Source organism: Mirounga leonina, unplaced genomic scaffold (assembly GCF_011800145.1).
Source record: "Mirounga leonina isolate KUSES-001 unplaced genomic scaffold, KU_Mleo_1.0 Mir_174, whole genome shotgun sequence".
Lineage (NCBI taxonomy): Eukaryota > Metazoa > Chordata > Mammalia > Carnivora > Phocidae > Mirounga > Mirounga leonina.
This window is the reverse complement of record NW_023270451.1, coordinates 42,326,285-42,344,728: the sequence shown is the minus strand read 5'-3', so window position 1 is coordinate 42,344,728 and position 18,444 is coordinate 42,326,285. Positions and strand designations below refer to the sequence as shown.

Here is an 18,444-nt window from a genome sequence, read left to right as displayed (position 1 = left end):
ATAGAAATTTTCAGAGAAGGAGTTCAATTTAATTTTCTCAAAATATGCGAGAGTGCTGGTAACCTGATTGACTTCCTTTAGATTTGGGGGATGGATGTTTAGCGTATTGAAAACCAAACCAAGAAGGGCATAGGAAGTTCCTACTATTTCATGTCTTCAGTTCTATAAGTGAAACTGGGTATGGCCCTTACTTTCAGGATGCTAATTCATAGGTCATGACCTGAAGCCTGTGGATGCTGGTAGGAGGGTCACAACATAAGGTCAGCTAACCTATGTGGAGTTAGGATCTGGGTTTGGGGAAAAACAGTATGGCATCTTCTAACTGGGGTTAGCAGATACCACAGAGTAATTCATATCTCTGCCAACTGATAACTGAGAGAGTAATGACAGTTTCAATAAACCAAGTACTTCACCAGACAGACCATAGTTTCTTTTCGCATGAAATCATCAAGATCACTGTGATTTGAGGGAATGAGATGTTTTTTTTCATATGGAAAGTTTTAGCACTATTAAATAAAGAGAAGAGCAGGAAACTCTTCTTCCCCACAAATACCCACTTCTTTGTACTTGACAACCAATCCTGAACTGTAGGTTTAATCGTACTGCATTTTGCTTAGTTGAATATAGAAGTAATGAATTTATGCATTCTTACTGTAACTTTTATACAATGCTCTGTTTATAGAGGAATACTAGATTACAGGTTCTGTCTTAAAAGACATACTCTGTTCCAGTGATTATTTATCAAGCTCTTGTTGTGATTTAATTACTTGTACATTAAAAAATTGTAAGCTAAGAAAGCGTGATAATGAAGTCATTGTGTAATTGTATATGATTCAATAATTGGGTAGGAACTTTGCCTTTGGTATTTTGGTTTAGGACTTGTTCAGACATGTAGATATTAAAATTATATTGCTGAGGTACAGTCTTTGTCTCTAAAGAGAATGGAAATTTGTAGTATTTGATAGAAAGTGAAAAATGAGCCTGGAATAGGAGTTCAAATACCACAGAATTCAGAGATTCCCCATAACCATCTTTCTCTGAACAAGTCATTTGTAGTTCAGTACTCCTGTATTGAGTTAACTAATCACCAAGAGTGCCTGCTTAAAAGTAAGCCTATGGATAAATTAGATGTATACCTTGGAGAAATATGAGAAGCTGAGTAATTTTATGCCATTATACCCTCAAAGTATATTCAGCTTTGTTCTAAAAAGAATTATTCCTGTAATTAGGAGTAGCAAAGTTAGTACAGACTTAATAGTTACAAAGTAATTATTCAAGATACATATTTTTTTTAAAATAGGAAATTAGTAATTATCAGACCTCTATATTGAGTAAATTCATCTAAATATGTTTTGAATAGTGCTGCTTTTCTTTTTCTTCTTATATTTTCTCTTTGGGGTTTTGGGTTGTCTTCATCCAAGCAGACCTGGGCAGAATTCCTTTTGGCTGTTTTCCTGCTCTTTCTCTTTTTCTCCCTCCTCTCTCACTCTCTCTCAGGTCAATATGGGGTCACAATGAAGTAAACAGAGGATATTTTCGTCCTTTTTACTTTTATATTCCTATTTCACCTATTTTATCTTTTTAAAATGGCAGTTAAATACCATTTTAATATCATTAATGGAAGAGAAAAGGACCAGGTGAACAATTCTTAAATAAAATGAATTAATTCAGTTATTCATTTCTAATTAGTGAATTATTAGTTTGTCTAATATACATGGATGTTTATCATCCTTCCTTACTCCCTCTGTATCTCCTCCCTCCCCTTACACTGTAGGTACTACCCCCTCATCCTAAGATTTAACAATATAGAATTTATAGTTTGTTGTTTTTCAATTCTTAAAACTAGTTGAATCAATACAGTTGTTGAAACACTGAGCTGCATAAATCTTAGAGGACTTTAAAAAAGTATTTCCTTTTTTTTTTTTGGTGAGAATAATTTGAACTTGTAGAAATATTTTATCACAGTGGCTCCTAGATATTGAAGCTTGTTCATTAAGTTAATTTTCTATTTGCTGTTTATATTCATTTTCAGCTGTTGTCTGAAAACTTCCCTTTTCATTTCTTTAATTTATTAAGGATTCTTGATTATATCTCTTTCTATACTCAAGTCTAGATTCTCCATTGAGGTCTGATAAATTGTGACTTTCAAATAAATTTTCAGGGGCACCTGGGTGGCTCAGTCGGTTAAGTGACTGCCTTCGGCTCAGGTCATGATCCCGGAGTCCCAGGATTGAGTCCCACATTGGGCTCCCTGCTCAGCAGGGAGTCGGCTTCTCCCTCTGACTCTCCCCCCTCTCGTGCTCTCTCTCTCACTTTCTCTCTCTCTCTCTCTCTCAAATAAATAAATAAAATCTTACAAAAATTTATTAAAAAAAGAATAAATTATCAGTTGATTTTCTAAATTCCTCAGTTTTACTTGTATATAAGAAAGATTTGAATCTAAGCAACTAGAACCCATCTTGCTTAGTCTAGTCCCTGTTACTTATTTGAAATTTTGCTTATTCTATCTAGAATAGAGCGCTCCTTTTTTATTTTATTTATTTAATTTAATTAAATTAATTAATTAATTTATTTTTTTATCCCCATACATTACATCATTAGTTCTAGATGAAGTGTTCCATGATTCATTGTTTGTGCATAACACCCAGTGCTCCATGCAGAATGTGCCCTCCTCAATACCCACCACCAGGCTAACCCATCCTCCCACCCCCCTCCCCTCTAGAACCCTCAGTTTGTTTTTCAGAATCCATCGTCTCTCATGGTTCGTCCACCCCTCCGATTTCCCCCGCTTCATTCTTCCCCTCCCGCTCCTTTTTTTAAAAAAAAATTTAATTAATTTATTTGAGAGAGTGAGAGAGAGCGCGCACTTGCATGAGAGAGGGGGAGGGGTAGAGGGAGAGGGGGAGAGAATCTTTTTTTTTTTTTTGGAAGATTTTATTTATTTGGGGGGGGTGGGTGTGGGACAGAGGGAGAGAGAGAATCTCAGGCAGACTCCACGCTGAGCATGAAGTGCAACTTAGGGCTCGATCTCATGACCTTGAGATCATGACCTGAGCTAAAATTAAGAGTCAGACGCTTGACAGATTGAGCTACCAAGGTGCCCCAGAGAGAGCTCCTTCTTATATCCTTCAAATATTGTACATGATGGAGTAATTATCCCTAGTTTCCTCTTCTTGGTTGCAGTATAGTATAGAGTGTACTGCCGAATTAGGCTTCATGCACTAAAATTATGCTACTTTTAGAATTATTTTAGAATAGAATTATGATTATTTTAGAATTTGTTCCTGTCATATGACATGGTCATAAGTCCCTTAAATGTGACCTTAAGTAATTATTTTTCTTTAATATTTTATTTGAGAGAGATAGCGAGAGATAGAGCACGAGCAGGGGAGAGAGGGAGAAGCAGGCTCCGTGCTGAGCAGGGAGCCCGATGTGGGGCTCAATCCCAGGACCCTGGGATCATGACCTGAGCCAAAGGCAGACACTTAACCAACTAAGCCATCCAGGTGCCCCAAAGTAATTATTTTTCTAATGAAAATATATTACTAATTGAGTAAAGACTGTTATTGACTGAGTATAAGACAGAATTTTCTAATATACATTAGGTATATGATAAAAAAGTTTTACTTGTATCTTGCCCTCATATTAGTCTTTTTTTTTACTTCAGTGTAATTTAGGTATGATTAATATCTTTATAGAATGATTCAGATAATGTGAAGATACCTATGCATGACACATATGTCTACTGACATTCAATAAATATTATATTAGTGTGTATTCTCAGATTCAACTTCATTTATCAAGAGGATTTAAGTAAATCTTGATTTAAGTAAATCTTGATTTATAATTCAGTTTTCAAATACTTTTTGAGGAAATTATAAATTATTGAAAGGAGGACATATTAACAGACAAATATTTTAAGAGAATATTTTCAAATTTGCAAAATATTAGTATCTATAGCTTAAAAATGTGAATATACTGTTTTCAGTTCCCTTTAGATGCCATAGCTAAAAAGCTCTCATTTTCGGGGCACCTGGGTTAAGCATCTGCCTTTGGCTCAGGTCATGATCTCAGGGTCCTGGGATCGAGTCCTGCATCGGGCTCCCTGCTCAGCGGGGAGTCTGCTTCTCCCTCTCCCTCTGTGCTCTCTCTCTCTCAAATAAATAAAATCTCGAAAAAAAATAAAAAGCTCTCATTTTCTTCTGTAAAATATTTTTCCTCTAATTAAAAAAATTATGTAATCGATTTTCTCCTTGAGACTTCATTGATATCGTTAAATATGCATAGATTTACTTAGCAATTTCCTTTGACCTCATTTGTGTTATTAAGTTTATTAATAGACTAACATGCTTTTTTTTTAAATAGCCAGAGGTATTAGGTAAGGTAAGGTTAGGTAAGAAGGGATTCATTTTAGTTGGCTCTGATGGAATCCTTAAGAACACAGAGAAGTCAAAAGTTTGGATGATGTTTAATGTCCTTTCCTTTATCGTTTTAAATATAGTGCATGTTTGGTTGGAAGTTATCCCACCAATGAAAGCTGAACAAATAACTTGAGCTCCCTCCCTGCCCCCCGCCCATCTCTGGCCTTGTACAAATGTGTTACGTATGTCTGAAATGATGGGGCCTACTGTAGTAGAAGTATATTTCAGAGGTAGTGCTTGAGAAATGATATCCTTATGTTAAAGCTCCGCCTCATATCTGCTTGCTATTAAGCTCTCCGATTGCAGACGAGTTATGAACAGAATCTCCTTGTGGTGACCTAAATTTTTCAAAGTCTTAAGAATGAAACCACAGATTCCCTTAAGAAATGACACGTTAAGTGTGTAATGCTGTCAATTTGGTTGTATGTTATTACTTGAGACATTAATTTGGACAAGTGAACGGAATAGAGAATTAGAAATTAATTTGTTTTCACTCAAGTCCTTTTTCTCCTCAAGTTTGCCTTTCATGCTATAAAGGGGGAATGACCGTCACCTAAGTTTTAGGTATATTATTTAGTTTAACGTTTACCTGGTTGTGTTTCAGATAAGACTTGTTTGACAAAACAAGCAGTAAATTGGTTCAATCACCTTCTGCCGTGGTAGAGATTATGACTGTTCAGGGCTCCATCTCTAGGCGTTCAGGAAAATGTTAATTGATGATGAACGATACAATGAGGAAGGGATAATAGTGATTTGAACTCAACTATTATAAACTTAAAAATGTTTATCAGAGAAATATGCTGCTGTGATAAGACTCAGCTTTGATTTTTGCCATAATATTTAAGTTGCTACTGAAATTATAGGAAGGGAAGTCTTGGATCATTGTCTTTTAGGCTGTTAACTTTGTATCATTAATTAAACTTTTAAAAGTTGTGGGATAAATCAAATGGTTTTCTAGGGAGACAAGAAACAGTATTAATGAGCAACAGCCCCATAATTATCCTTGTGAGTACATAACAGGGACGAATTCATGTCTTTTCTTTGTGCAATAACTTTTACAAAGAAGTGTTTTTAAACTGATCATTAATTTTATGACCACGGAAATGAGATGCAAAATTTATGCTGTTGTCATTGGCACAGGCTCAAGGCACCACTGACATTATGTGTGATTGTAGTAGAATGGCTGCCAACTAATGATTCTGTAGACATTTCATTTGAGCATGCTTTTCTTTTAGATGTCTGATTAGGCTGTAATGCTTTCAATTATGTCTGTAAATTGTATTGGATACGTTTACCTGATGCCCATTGTTGCTTTGGAGTTCAGTTTTCTATTACATAAACACAAGTTGAACATTTACCTTTTAATTTATAGAAGTCTTTGCAGGTATTGCTGCAAATACTCAGCCCTTGGGGAGAAAAAAAAAAAAAAAAGCTTTGCATTACTCAACAGCGACCCCTGTGTTCAGTTTAAGGTCCTTATACTACAGCTCTTCGTTGGGTTGAAAAAAAGTAATTGGGAAGGAGGAAAAGGGATGGATCACCCCTGGAACAGCAGTAAAATGAAGAAGACTATTTTGAGAAATGATGTGTCCTTTCAACTTAGTGCGGGTTGAAAAGGGAATAACCCTATATAGTTACCACAGAGATTAAAAAAAAAATTTTTTTTTTTTTAAATTTCTGGGTTAATTCAAGGGAGCTTAAAAAAGGGAAAAAAAGGAGGGTAGGGGGAGAAAAGAAGCCAGTGGCAGTATTTAATTTATTTTGTTTTAGATAAATATAAATTATCACATTACTTATAAAAAAGCATTTGAAATGAGCTGCAGTTCTTAGAATGGAAAGCTGAAGACAATTTTATTTTAATAAATAATACAAAAAGTTTTTTTTTAACACAGAAACCACAGAAGTCTTTAACCTGTTAGTAACCAATTTGTAGAAAATATTCTTAACTCATTAAATATTATTTTATAGCTTTAATAATGATCTTTTTGCTGTGTGCATACATATGTAAATATAGATCAGTGTGTGCATGTGTGTATGTGTATATACATGGATACACACATAAGAACATATAATGGATATTATCAAAAGATAACAAATCTTGATTTTTTAACCAACTGAGCCACCCAGGCGCCCAACAAATCCTGATTTTTTAAACTTTTTAACTTTTAACTTTTTTCCATGTAGAGTTAAATAGATTTAAGCCTGAATAATTATGAAATTATTCATAATATTATCCATGCCAAGTGCTAAGTTGGGGCAGTATATTTGAGGTATCCTGATATTTTTTTTTTCACAGCAAGATTTATTTTATAGTTCACGATATGAAATATCCTTTGCAAATTCATACTATAGCAATTCTTACTTTATTGAGAATATAAGGATACTCCAGCAACTAAGAGCAATTGAGAACTTTGTCATCTTTACTACTATATATTCCATGAGCTGTCATTCCATGCCTGAACATATTTTTACTAGCACTTTATGAGGTTCTCTCTTACGTCATATTTAAAATCAGAATACTTTCCATAAAAGAAATATTGTAAGGGATCACAGAATGTTCCGAAAAGTACTTTGAACATTTTAGTCTTCTCCTTTTTTTTTTTTTTTTTAAGATTTTACTTATTTATTTGAAAGAGGGAGCGTGAGCTAGATGAAGGGCAGAGGGAAAAGCAGACTGCCCGCTGAGCAAGGAGGCTGATGTGAGGCTCAATCCCAGGACCCTGGGATCATGACCTGAGCGGAAGGCAGATGCTTAAGCGACTGAGCCACCCAGGCGCCCTACTTTGAACATTTTAAAAGGAAAAGAAATTAAGATCTAAGGAATGAATAGTGTTTACATGTGTTCCTTGGAATTTTATTTGGGGAAGAAACATCCCTATATGGTGCACCTGGTGGTGGATTCATCAGGGGCAGTAAAGATAGTCCTCTATCTTCTGCTCTTACTGCCTTGATGGGAGATAGCCCTATCTTTTTCAGAATAAGGATGATGGGTGCTGATGAAATGCCAAAATAATAAAGAAATCGAGATGAATATTGATTTATTTTTATTACTTTCATGGTGTTTTCAAAGGGGCTATTTCCTCTACCAAAAATATGTTGAGAAATAGGGTGCCACCCATTAAATGGATTTTAGACGTTACAGATATTTTTTTGGAGAGACTGGTAGCTTTAATCTGGATCTGCTCCGCAACCATGGTCTTAAAGTAATACTGTAGGTTCTTTAGGATTCCCATGGAGGTTTTCATTGTGCTTTTTGGGTAATCCCTGAGGTAGCTGGTTTTCTCTTGAATTAACAGATAATTGATACAGTATAAAGCATATAGTTTTTTGAGTTTTATTGAATTTTCTTTGGATGTGGTTGAATATGGTTGAAAAATGAGTACTTATATGTACCCAAGCTAGCAAATATCTGATTCACTCTTTTTTTTTTTTTAAATTATTCTAAATGGGTATGTGGAAAAAACCCAAACCACAAGATTTTATTGTGGGGATTAAATGACTTCAAACGAACCAACCAACCAACCTAGGATTTGGAAATCATGTAAAAACTGGCTAGAAGATTAAAAAAAACCTGGTAACATATTACTGAATGAATATTGAAGGTGTCAAGTTGTAAATCACTTTGAACTTAAAAGGGTTATATGAGTTTTAAAGTAATTTTTCCCATAAAGGATTCCTGCTCTTGAAAATGCAACTGAGTATTTTTAATCTACTCTAATGTAACCCTGTGATTCTTCATGAAAACATAAAATGTGCATATGGCTTTGAATTATCAATTTCTCATCATAATTTTTCAAATAATTGAGTAGGTAAATGGAATTAACTTGAATTATTTTCTCTGTTGTGCTTTCCAGTTTTTTGTGTGTTATTTGTTATCATTATTTTGGTTCTGTTTCTTTTTTTGTTTGTTTTGGATACACACTCGGCTTTACCTTGCTTCTACTTTCTTTGTATTCATCTTTGTAGAGACCATCATAATTTTGGAACTTGTATCCTTTTATATCAGAAATAAGCAGTTGTCCCCTGACTTCCAGAAACTCTTACTTTATTTAAGTTACAGTAGATATACGTTAAAATAGGACCTGTTTTTACTCTGTTTTTCCATGACAGTGACTAGGTTTAAGAGTAAAATGTACCTCTCTTGACAAAGTAACATTTTTTTTTAAGATGGCTAATCTATAAAAGGCTTTTTTGTGATTCTTCTATAGGTGATGCAGAAGATGGGGAAGAATATGATGACCCTTTTGCTGGGCCTCCAGATACTGTGTCATTGGCTTCAGAAAGATATGATAAAGATGACGAAGCCCACTCTGAAGGTATGTGATATTTTGCCATCAAATATACCTCTAGATATCCCAACACAAGACAATGCAGTGTGTAGAGGTGGTGGTCTTGTCGGAAAGCTGTAAATGCGGAGGCTTCAGTTACCTTACCTTTACCAGAACATTTTAAGGAACAGAAGAGCTCTCTCTAGTGGTTTTCTTAAGTATGTAGTTCCTTCTTTTCCTAGGAAATTTCTTGACTAGAATTTTTAAGAGAGTGTTTACATCATTGTATGAATATTATTAGTTTGTTGGTTAATTTAATATTATCAGATTCTTGCTTAATTTTGTTGTGCTACTGAATGGCTTCTTGTATTGTTTATTTTATAAATAATGAAAAAGATTTTTGATCTCTTTTTTTAAAACTTCATATAAAATGAGTTCATAAAGTATTAAATTAATTATTCTTACATTGCCTTCTCACATTAAGACAAGTTTTCATCAAATGCTTCTTTAATACACATTCTCATTTTCCTCATTGTCACCTAAAGATACCCCACATTATACAGTAGTGTTATAATGTTTTGTATTAATTGAATGGGTAATAAAGTCGATTGTTTATCTCTTCGTAATTTTTAAAAACTCGCCAAAGTTACGAAACTTGCTTTTAGTGTAGCGTGTGCTTTCTCTGTTATAGCCAGTTGAGTGCATCTGCATTCTAGAGACCTTATAAGGGTGAGAGATAGTTATAAATTAAGAATGTGTATCGATAAATTAGCCATGCATATTAATTCGTGGCACTCAAAGTTTCATGGAGACACAGAAATGAATAATGCCTTCTGCCACTGTATGATGATCAAACTGTGCAGTTCCATCTCTAAATACAATTGCTGAATGAAAATATGCTTCCTGCAACAGAGCACTCCACATTTTATGTTATCCAGATTATTCCCTTTGGAAACATAAATTGCTTTTATGAGGTATAAAATTATGTCTATTGCAGAACAGGGATAAGTCAAGTACATGCATAAGTGATAAACATTCTAACCACTGATTCAGAACAACACAATCTTTTTTTTTATATTCAGAACTTTGTACAATGTGTAGCAATAATAATCATATCCATTTTATATTGAATTTTACATTTTGGTAAACATTTAATTTCTATTTTTAAAGGAAGAGATTTCTTTCTCTCGTATTCCCTATTTTTTAAAAAGATGCACATTTCTCTTCAGTTACACTTCTTATCTGAAACAGAGCATTACCCTTCCTAATCTGGTCTTCAAAAGCATTTCTACTAGAAAATGTTTTATAATTGATAAATAATACTTTCAGGCAAAACAGTGAATTATTGTTTGAGTTGAGCTGTTTTTCAGACACATTACAATGATTTGTTTTGCTTCTCTGTTAAGTGTTGGTAGATAGAAATGAGTATGTGGGTATACATATACACAGAATATTTATACTCAGGAGAATATACATGCACACACACAAAATGTTCATAGAGTGTATATGCTCAGAGTTTTAAAAAGATAGCATAAATAATTTGAATTACAAGGGAGCAATATGTACATTCTTCTAAAAATTGTAACCTAAGAAATCCAACAATTAAGTATCTATAAGAGCTAGTGTTTTGTTAGAAAAAGTGAATTGTTATTAAATTATAATGCATTTACATAATTATCATATTTTCTTTATTATGAGTAAATAATTTATCATGTTTGTTTTCATAACCAAATATATAGGAAATACATTAATAGCATGAAAAAGATTTATTGTTAAAAGATTACATTATCAGTATTTGAATATTATTTAAAAACTTATATTTATGTATATAGCATTAAGTTTTTTGTTAAATATAGGTGCATTTTCATTAGTGTTGGTGTAAGCAATTCTTAAGCAGATTGAAAATTTAACTTTTAGTATTACTCATTTTCGGTATAAAAGAAATACCATATATGATAGTTTTAAATTTTCTTCTAAGAATATTATAAATTAATTTTAACACTACCACTTGGATTTTTAATTTCTGAAACTCTGAAAGTCATCTAGTCATATCAGTCTCTCTCCCTTCAACATAGATTTGGTATGTGTTCTCTTTCCCTTGCCAAATAAATTTTCCTTCATTATGGGACCTCAGTCTAATGATATATTAATTATAAAAGGATAATGCATTTAACAATAAGTATAACTAAATTAGCACAGGTCACCAAAAGGCCTTTTGTCAAATCAGATTGTTGTTTTGTCCTTTTGACTTTTACCTTATGGTAGGCACTAACAAAGTATCTGAACCTTGATGGATTATAAACTCTAAACATGGTATGTATTTTTCATAATGCTAATGTAATTTTCAAGGTACTGAAAAGGTCAGACCTGCACATCTTTGTGTGCATTCTAAGTCTGTCTTTTCCTTTAATATTTCTTTTTCTCTGTTCCTCTGGTTCAAAAGTTCACTCAGTTCCCAAATGGCTACCTAATTTTCCAGTTATTCCCTCAAGCCATATGTGTTTTGGTTTCTTTATGGTTTATTAGGTACTGTAGGAAAGTAGCATAAGTTATATCTTCTAATGAAATTCAAGCACACTTCAGTGATGCTTCGACTTGATTGCTGGTAGCAATTAAATCACAGCCAAGGAGACTAATGCATAATCTCACAAGGTCCAGACACCCTATAGAAATTGAAAGGGGATGAAAACAGAAAACAAAAACAAAGTCTTCAAACCCTGCCAGACACACTGTTTCCAGCCTGCCCTTTTTTTTTTTTTTTATTGGCCAACTGCCTGATTGATAGCAAAATCATAACTTGCTGCATGCTAACAGGCAGAGTTCACTTGTAGGTTATTGTGAGCTGATAAAGGGTTAGATGGAGTTTTGATTTTCGCATTGGACCTTGGTACACCAGATTAATGGAATTTCAATGAGAGACTAGAGTAGCCACAGCTTTGTCAGAGAAACAGATGGAGATTCTATGGTCATGTCTACTCATTAATACTAGTTGCCTGAAAGGTGTGCTGCCTCTCTATACAAAAGAGTTGATATAATTGATTTTTGAGTGGTGCATTGACAAAAAGTACCTTATTGATGACTAGAATTGTAACATAGATGGTGACAGATTTTTGTATAGCTTGTAGCATAAAAAATACTGTAGTTTGTAATTTTTTCTTCTCTCTCTTTGGAAGCACTTTTTATTTTTATTTTTTGAGGGGAAATACATTTTAAGACAATAGCAAAAAAGGAGAGAGTGACATGCTAAATTAGCTTTTAAGAAAAACAGTAAGAGCCTGTATTTTACTTATGCATGATTGCATGACTGCTGTTAGTTTCATTTTGATGTGGTAATATTTATAAAAAACCATACTTACTAGAAATTTCCTTTTATTAACTTTGTGCCTTATATTTTTCTGGGAAATTTAAAACAAATCATAATGGTTTCCAAACTAGATCGCTGTTAGAAGTTTTATTGTATTGTGTGGCTGGATATATGGAAGTGTTAATATAAATGATGCATGTCAGCAATCAGATAAAATTAGAGAAAATGAAACTCAAAACCTTAAAGAAGAATATCCCTTATTGTACATATGTTAGAATGCTTGCTTGGGCAGTAAGGTGGGAGAGGCAGGGTAGCCTTTAGACACTATATAATGACTTGGGTTTCCATTTTTCTATTCTGAAATCATTTTTCATTCATTTTCGTCATTTGTGAAAGAAGGCTTCTAACCACGTAGCATTGTGGGAAGTCCCTGAGGTAAGGTGAACGGATTCGATGAGCTAGAAGACATATATCGGCTCTACCCGTCGATGATAGGGAGAGGAATCCCAGTGGACATTTGTTACAAATCTGATTCAGTCCTAAACCATAATCACTTTGTGGATAAGAATCTGGAACCTCTAGGGTATGATTATAGGAAGGCTAAAATGAAGCTAAAGATATAAAACAGTCATTTATTGTCCTGGTATCTTCCTAACTAAAAATTCCCAAGTATAGGTTACTGAAAACTGTAGGCATTGTAAGGACATAGGTTTATATGAAGAAAAATCTTGGTTTAGGAATGGAACTATTTTTTTAAAGCTTGGGGATTAAGGAAAAGGGCTAAGCTGTCTTGATCATAATTTATAAGAGTAAATAATGATTTTTTTTCTTTTTTGGTGTAATTTTCTTTAAGAAAATCTAGTGTATGAAAATTTGGATTCATAAAACATATAAATCACTTATTCCAAAGGATTGCTTTAAAAAAGATTATCTCTGGGATGCCTATAAATAATGAGCTCTCACAATGCATCTAAAACAAGCTTAGATAGATCCATTGAAGTGCACACACATACATTTAATGTGTAAATTTCTACACATTGCATACCAAACTTTTGAGGAAGAGATCTTTTTGTGTAAAATTAGGTTTAGCACTAATCTTGTAAAAGCCACGCAAGAGATGCTTTACTTTTCTCTGGGTTCCAGTAGAACATTTAAACAGTGTTTAAAACCAGGGGAAAAAAAGGTTCTTTAATAACTTACCGTTTAGGGTAAGGGTTTTTCTACCATAGTATCATGTGATTTTTGATACTTAAACTCATATTTTTAAATTTTATTCTGAGAATTTAGACTAGTTTGCAATTTGCACGTATCTTTGTGTATATAACATACATTAGTGTTGCACTTGAGGGTTTTTGTTTTGTTTTGTTTTGTTTTTACCTTTTTGTTACTTCAGATGCCAGTTGTTACTTTGTGTGTGTTATAACAATATAAGAAAGGTGATTACTTTAGTCCTTCTGTAATGTGTATAGCAAGTTTCAGGTATTTTGGTAGAAGTGAGGGGTTATAGTTTGAGGAAATAATAAAAAGTAGAAAACATTTTTAACGTTCAAGATAATATATTGTGTGATTGGAAATATAAAGTACACAGATGTGAAATATTTTCATGATACAAAGGTATATATGAGTAAATAAAAACACATAATTATTGAGAATCACCTAAGCTTTATGCCATTGAATGGGAAAATACATCAAAATAAAACAGTGAGGGCCAATAAGACTATAACAAAGTGGATTAGAATGATCAGAAAGGTAATTATAGTCAGCATTATGAAAAGTCATGCATCTTTAATACAGTAAATCAGCAGTTGTTTACAGAGTTTTTGAGGAAGGGTGCAAGATACCCTGACAGGACAACGGGGATTTCAAAGATGACTAAGACGAAGTTCCTGTTTTCAAGAGACATGTAATCTAGATGGAAGGAGAAAACAATCACCTAAAATAAGGTGGTAATTAGCAATCTAAGTTTCTAGTAAGGCAGATTCCAAAAATAGTAACTAGTATGTGTTACACTGTTCAGTTGGTTTGGTCTGTACCTACACACACAAAAACCAAACTGGTTTCATTGGTTTTCCTCTCTGATTTGTTGACTGAAGTGAGTCATATGTTTTGGCATGATATTGAATTAACCAAAGCATAAACTTTATGCCTATATTCTGAGAGGTTGTGGAGTAAATTGTGGAGAGGAGGGTTATTTAAGTGAGTTTCGTATGGTTCCTGAAGTTTTCTGGAGAGAAAGTGGGAAAAGGTGCTGAAAAGAACATTTGGAGCCGAAGTCCAAAAACCGGTTTTTATCAGTAACTGCATATTTATAGGGGCAATGCCTTAACCCAAGGGAGTTTGGGCCCCACTCACAGACCTTCAGGTGTCAGCACCAGGCTGGTGGTAAAGAAGTTTTGGCTCTTGCAGAACACTGTATCTCATAAGACTTAGGCACATAACTGGCTTTTCTTCCTTGCTGTCTGAGTTTGGAGAAGTTGCAGTATATGACTTCCTGTTTTCAGTTGTTTCTCCTGTCTGTAACCTGAGCTAAACGGTGAATTTAGAGTTTAGAAATCTAAAAGCAAAGGTTCTTCAAGACAGTGGCCTGACAGGAGTACCTGGATGGCTTACTTGGTAGAGCATATGACTCTTTTTTTTTTTTTTTAAGATTTTATTTATTTGCGAGAGAGAGAATGAGAGACAGAGAGCATGAGAGGGAGGAGGGTCAGAGGGAGAAGCAGACTCCCTGCTGAGCAGGGAGCCTGATGTGGGACTCGATCCTGGGACTCCAGGATCATGACCTGAGCCGAAGGCAGTCGCTTAACCAACTGAGCCACCCAGGCGCCCGGTAGAGCATATGACTCTTGATCTTGGGGTTGTGAGTTTGAGCCCCACATTGGGTATAGAGATAATTTAAAAATAAAATCTTAAAAAAAAAAAGACCGTGGGCTGGTCAATTTGATTTCAGAGGAAGGCATGCCAGCCTGCTCAGGATTCTAAAGGAAGCCTCCTACCTCTTCCTTCCTTCCTTAGAGGTGACTGTGCTGCTGGTTGGGGTAGCATCTTTAAGGAAGGAATACATTAATATTTATTGAGAAATAGTCTGGCTCTGAACTAGATTCTTTCATGCATATTTTCCTTTAATCGGCTCAGAATGACCCTGTGCGGAAGACATTTTCCCTAATTTCTTATGGAAATGGAGACTCAGTAAGGTTTTGGTCTCTAGACCAGAACATCCAACTCAAATGCCTTAAATGCTGCATGCTTTTGAAGACAGACCCAGTGGTTCTAGCTGCTTTGATTATAGTTCTTTAATGAGTGTCCCTCTTCACCATCCTGTAATTCTGTTTGTAGATTTCTGAGGCTCCTTTGGGGAAACTAGCACTTACTTTCCTTGGCATCCTCCTGGGCTCTGGTGTCCTCTACTATGACTTTCTCACTTTAGTCTCATCTGCCTTCCACTTGCTAGGAATTACTCAAAATTTTTGATCCACGGAAGATACTCTTTCTTCATTACCAATGTTATTAAGGTTTTATTCTTTAAAAACAAACAAAGAATTTCAGGGCGAACTTTTAGGAGGAAAGGTTGGTGCTATCTATGTTCCTTTTCTAATAATATCAAGAGGGTGCTTTGTCCTAAAACATTTTCACAATTGATCTGCTGGAATCATTCCTTGGGGAAGAAGTATGCTCCCTGGCTACAGGTCAAAGGTAGTCCAGAAAGTGTCAGCAAATCTTAGATATTCACTTAGAGTGAGTGCTAGCTTTCTAGAAGAATCTAGATGCTATAAGCAGGGGAAAAGAACTGTCCCTTTTCCTAAAAAAATTGTAGTCTAATTGTGGGTACAATACATACATATCTAATATTTGAAACTTTATCAACTTTGTTCAAATACAGAAATGTGTGGCATTGACATTGAATACCCGAGGAGGTCAGAAAAGGAAGAAACGATTGCAGACTGGTCTCAATGAGTGTTTTATGGAAAAAATTGGAGTTTGAACCAGAACTTAACAAGGATAGGTAAAGTTTTAATTAGTAAAGAATGGAGGGGAGCATGCTTTTCAGATAAGCTGAGAAAGTGGAGACAATAGGAAATGGGTCTGGAAATGAGTGTCGTTTGAGGAACTGTGCAAAGACCAACACGGCTTAGAGAGATTGAAGAGGATTGGGAGATGTGGATGGACAAGGGTAGCACTCAACAAGCATTGGCTCTTGCCTCAGGTCCGAATTTGGCCACTAATCGAGTTAACTCTGGCTAAGGCACTACCTTTGTGAATTTGTTTCTGTTTCTTCACAGAGAATTCCATTATTTTAGGCAAGGGAGAACTTAATTATTGAGGACTTTAAATGGTGTCATAAGGAGTTGAATCAGTAAGCAAAATGAGTATCCATTTTAGGCTTTTTGAGCAAGGGAATGTTAACAATGGAAAGTATTCTAGAAGCATTTAGCTAGTGGTGGGATATAGATGGGTTGAAGGGGATGAAAACCTTGGTCTGTGAGGTAAGAGACCATTCCATTAAGCCAGGTGTGAATTGAACAGAGACTAGACGAGGATAGTGAAACTGGAAAGGAAAAGATACATCTGAGGGAGAATGGACAGGACAAGGTAAGTGGATATGTGTAGAATTTTAAAAAGAGAGAAGCCAAAGAAATTACAAAATTCTAAATTGGACGACTGGAAGAATCAACTGAGATATGAACATCGAGAGAACAGGTTAGGAGGAATTTGCAAATGTTGACGAGTTTGGGTCTGAACAGTTGAGTTCATGGTAACAGTGAACATCCAGTCTGCCTGGTAATTATCCAGATATATGGGGATAGAGCTTAAGTGAGCCTTATTTTGCCTTTCTCTTTCCAGTTTCATTCTTTTGGGGGCAGATATGGGATGAGATATACTCCAGTCACCCTAAAAATGAAGCACAGTGGTTGAGAACAGCTTCTGTGATCCTATTGTCTGGGTTAAAATACTGGCCTCATTATTCATCTCTGTGACCTCCAGCAAAGTTGTTTGACCTATCTGAGTTTCCTCATCTAAGAAACCGAGGATAGTAACACCACGCATGTCCTATGGTTGTTATGAGGATTAAGTAAGATAAACATACACAGAGCTTCCATACACTTCCTGGCGCATAGAAAGGACATGTTAGATCAAGGTATTATTGCTGTCCAGCCTATTTATCTAAGGATTGCCTTAGATAAATGTTTCTTTCTGTGTTTGACACAGCTATGTGCCTGAGGTGTTGTCTATCTTTTGTACTGTTTAACTCATATGTTTCACTGGATTTTGTAGGATTTGCAGTTGGAAGTTTTAGAGATTCATAGTAGATCATTTTTTTGAATTGAGTACTCTGTGTTGAAAACAGTTACTAGTTCAGTTTTTTATAATAAATGAATCATGCCTTTTCTCGGAACCATTCTACCTCTCTGTGCCTTAACTTTTCTCTGTTGAGCAAATAATGAGAATATGAGAATAAAGAAATATTACACTTGGGAAAATCTTGTGGCTAAGCATCATGAGCCCATGGAAGGAGTCACTCATTTTATACATGAACTCAATAGTCAGTGACTAAAAAACTTGCAAACTTTTGAGAATATTTGAATGAATTTGAACTATATTGGAAGATTCATAAAGCTATACCTGGAAAAAAACAGTGGGGAAAAAAGTGGCCTGAAATTATTAGGAAACAAGGGTACTAATCAGTGTCTCATTATTCTCATTTCAGAGTCAAATGATATAAGGTTAAAGACCATAACAAGTCCATATAGAAAGAATAGTACACACAACTCAGATACAAGGCTGGAAAGTCATTAAGAGCAAATAAATGCTCTGTTAATAAATAGACACAGACTGGATTAAGGCAAAAATTGTTTTTTAAATTTTTACAAAGATTAAACATGGAATACAGTCTTTGGTATCTGCTTATCAAAGTATTTTTTCAAAATTGAGAGTTGATACAGGGTCCTTGCTTCAGTACTTCAGGGAAAGTGGGATACATCTGCTGTAGATTTAAAAATAATGTAGATACTATTAAAGAAAATGTCTCTGTAAGGAAATTTTAAGAATCAACTTGAATAAATTATTTTTTTGAGGGGCTTTTTCCTACATATGAGTAGTGCCATGTAGTGCAGAATTGGGGATGAGATTATAATAATTCCTTTATTAATCCTCCTAAAATTATGGCTTTTGGGAAGATATACAGTTATTAAGTTAAAAGGGATGACTGATTTTATAAAGTCCATCAACAGTTTGGGGGTAGAGCCTAGGATTCTTAAGGTATTCTATTTTTAAAAAAGTAATCTTAATGAGGTATAATTAACATAACCATAGAATTTACCCATTAAAGTATACAATTCAGTAGTTTTAAATAAGTTCACAGAGCTGTTCAAGCATTACTCCAATCAATTTTAGGACATTTTCATTGTCACAAGAAAGAAACCCTATTCTCTAAGCAGATACTCTCCATTTTTCC

The 18,444-nt window shown here is 34.6% G+C and overlaps 1 protein-coding gene across 2 annotated transcripts in view; it reads left to right on the top strand.

Moving 5' to 3' along the window:
* Positions 1 to 18,444, top strand: part of SKAP2 (src kinase associated phosphoprotein 2) — a 165,974-nt gene that overhangs the window by 11,233 nt on the left and 136,297 nt on the right. For both annotated transcript variants that reach the window (XM_035020786.1, XM_035020787.1), the window contains exon 4: positions 8,630 to 8,737. In XM_035020786.1, the coding sequence (XP_034876677.1) occupies positions 8,630 to 8,737 (108 nt within the window). The remainder of the gene's footprint in view (positions 1 to 8,629; positions 8,738 to 18,444) is intronic.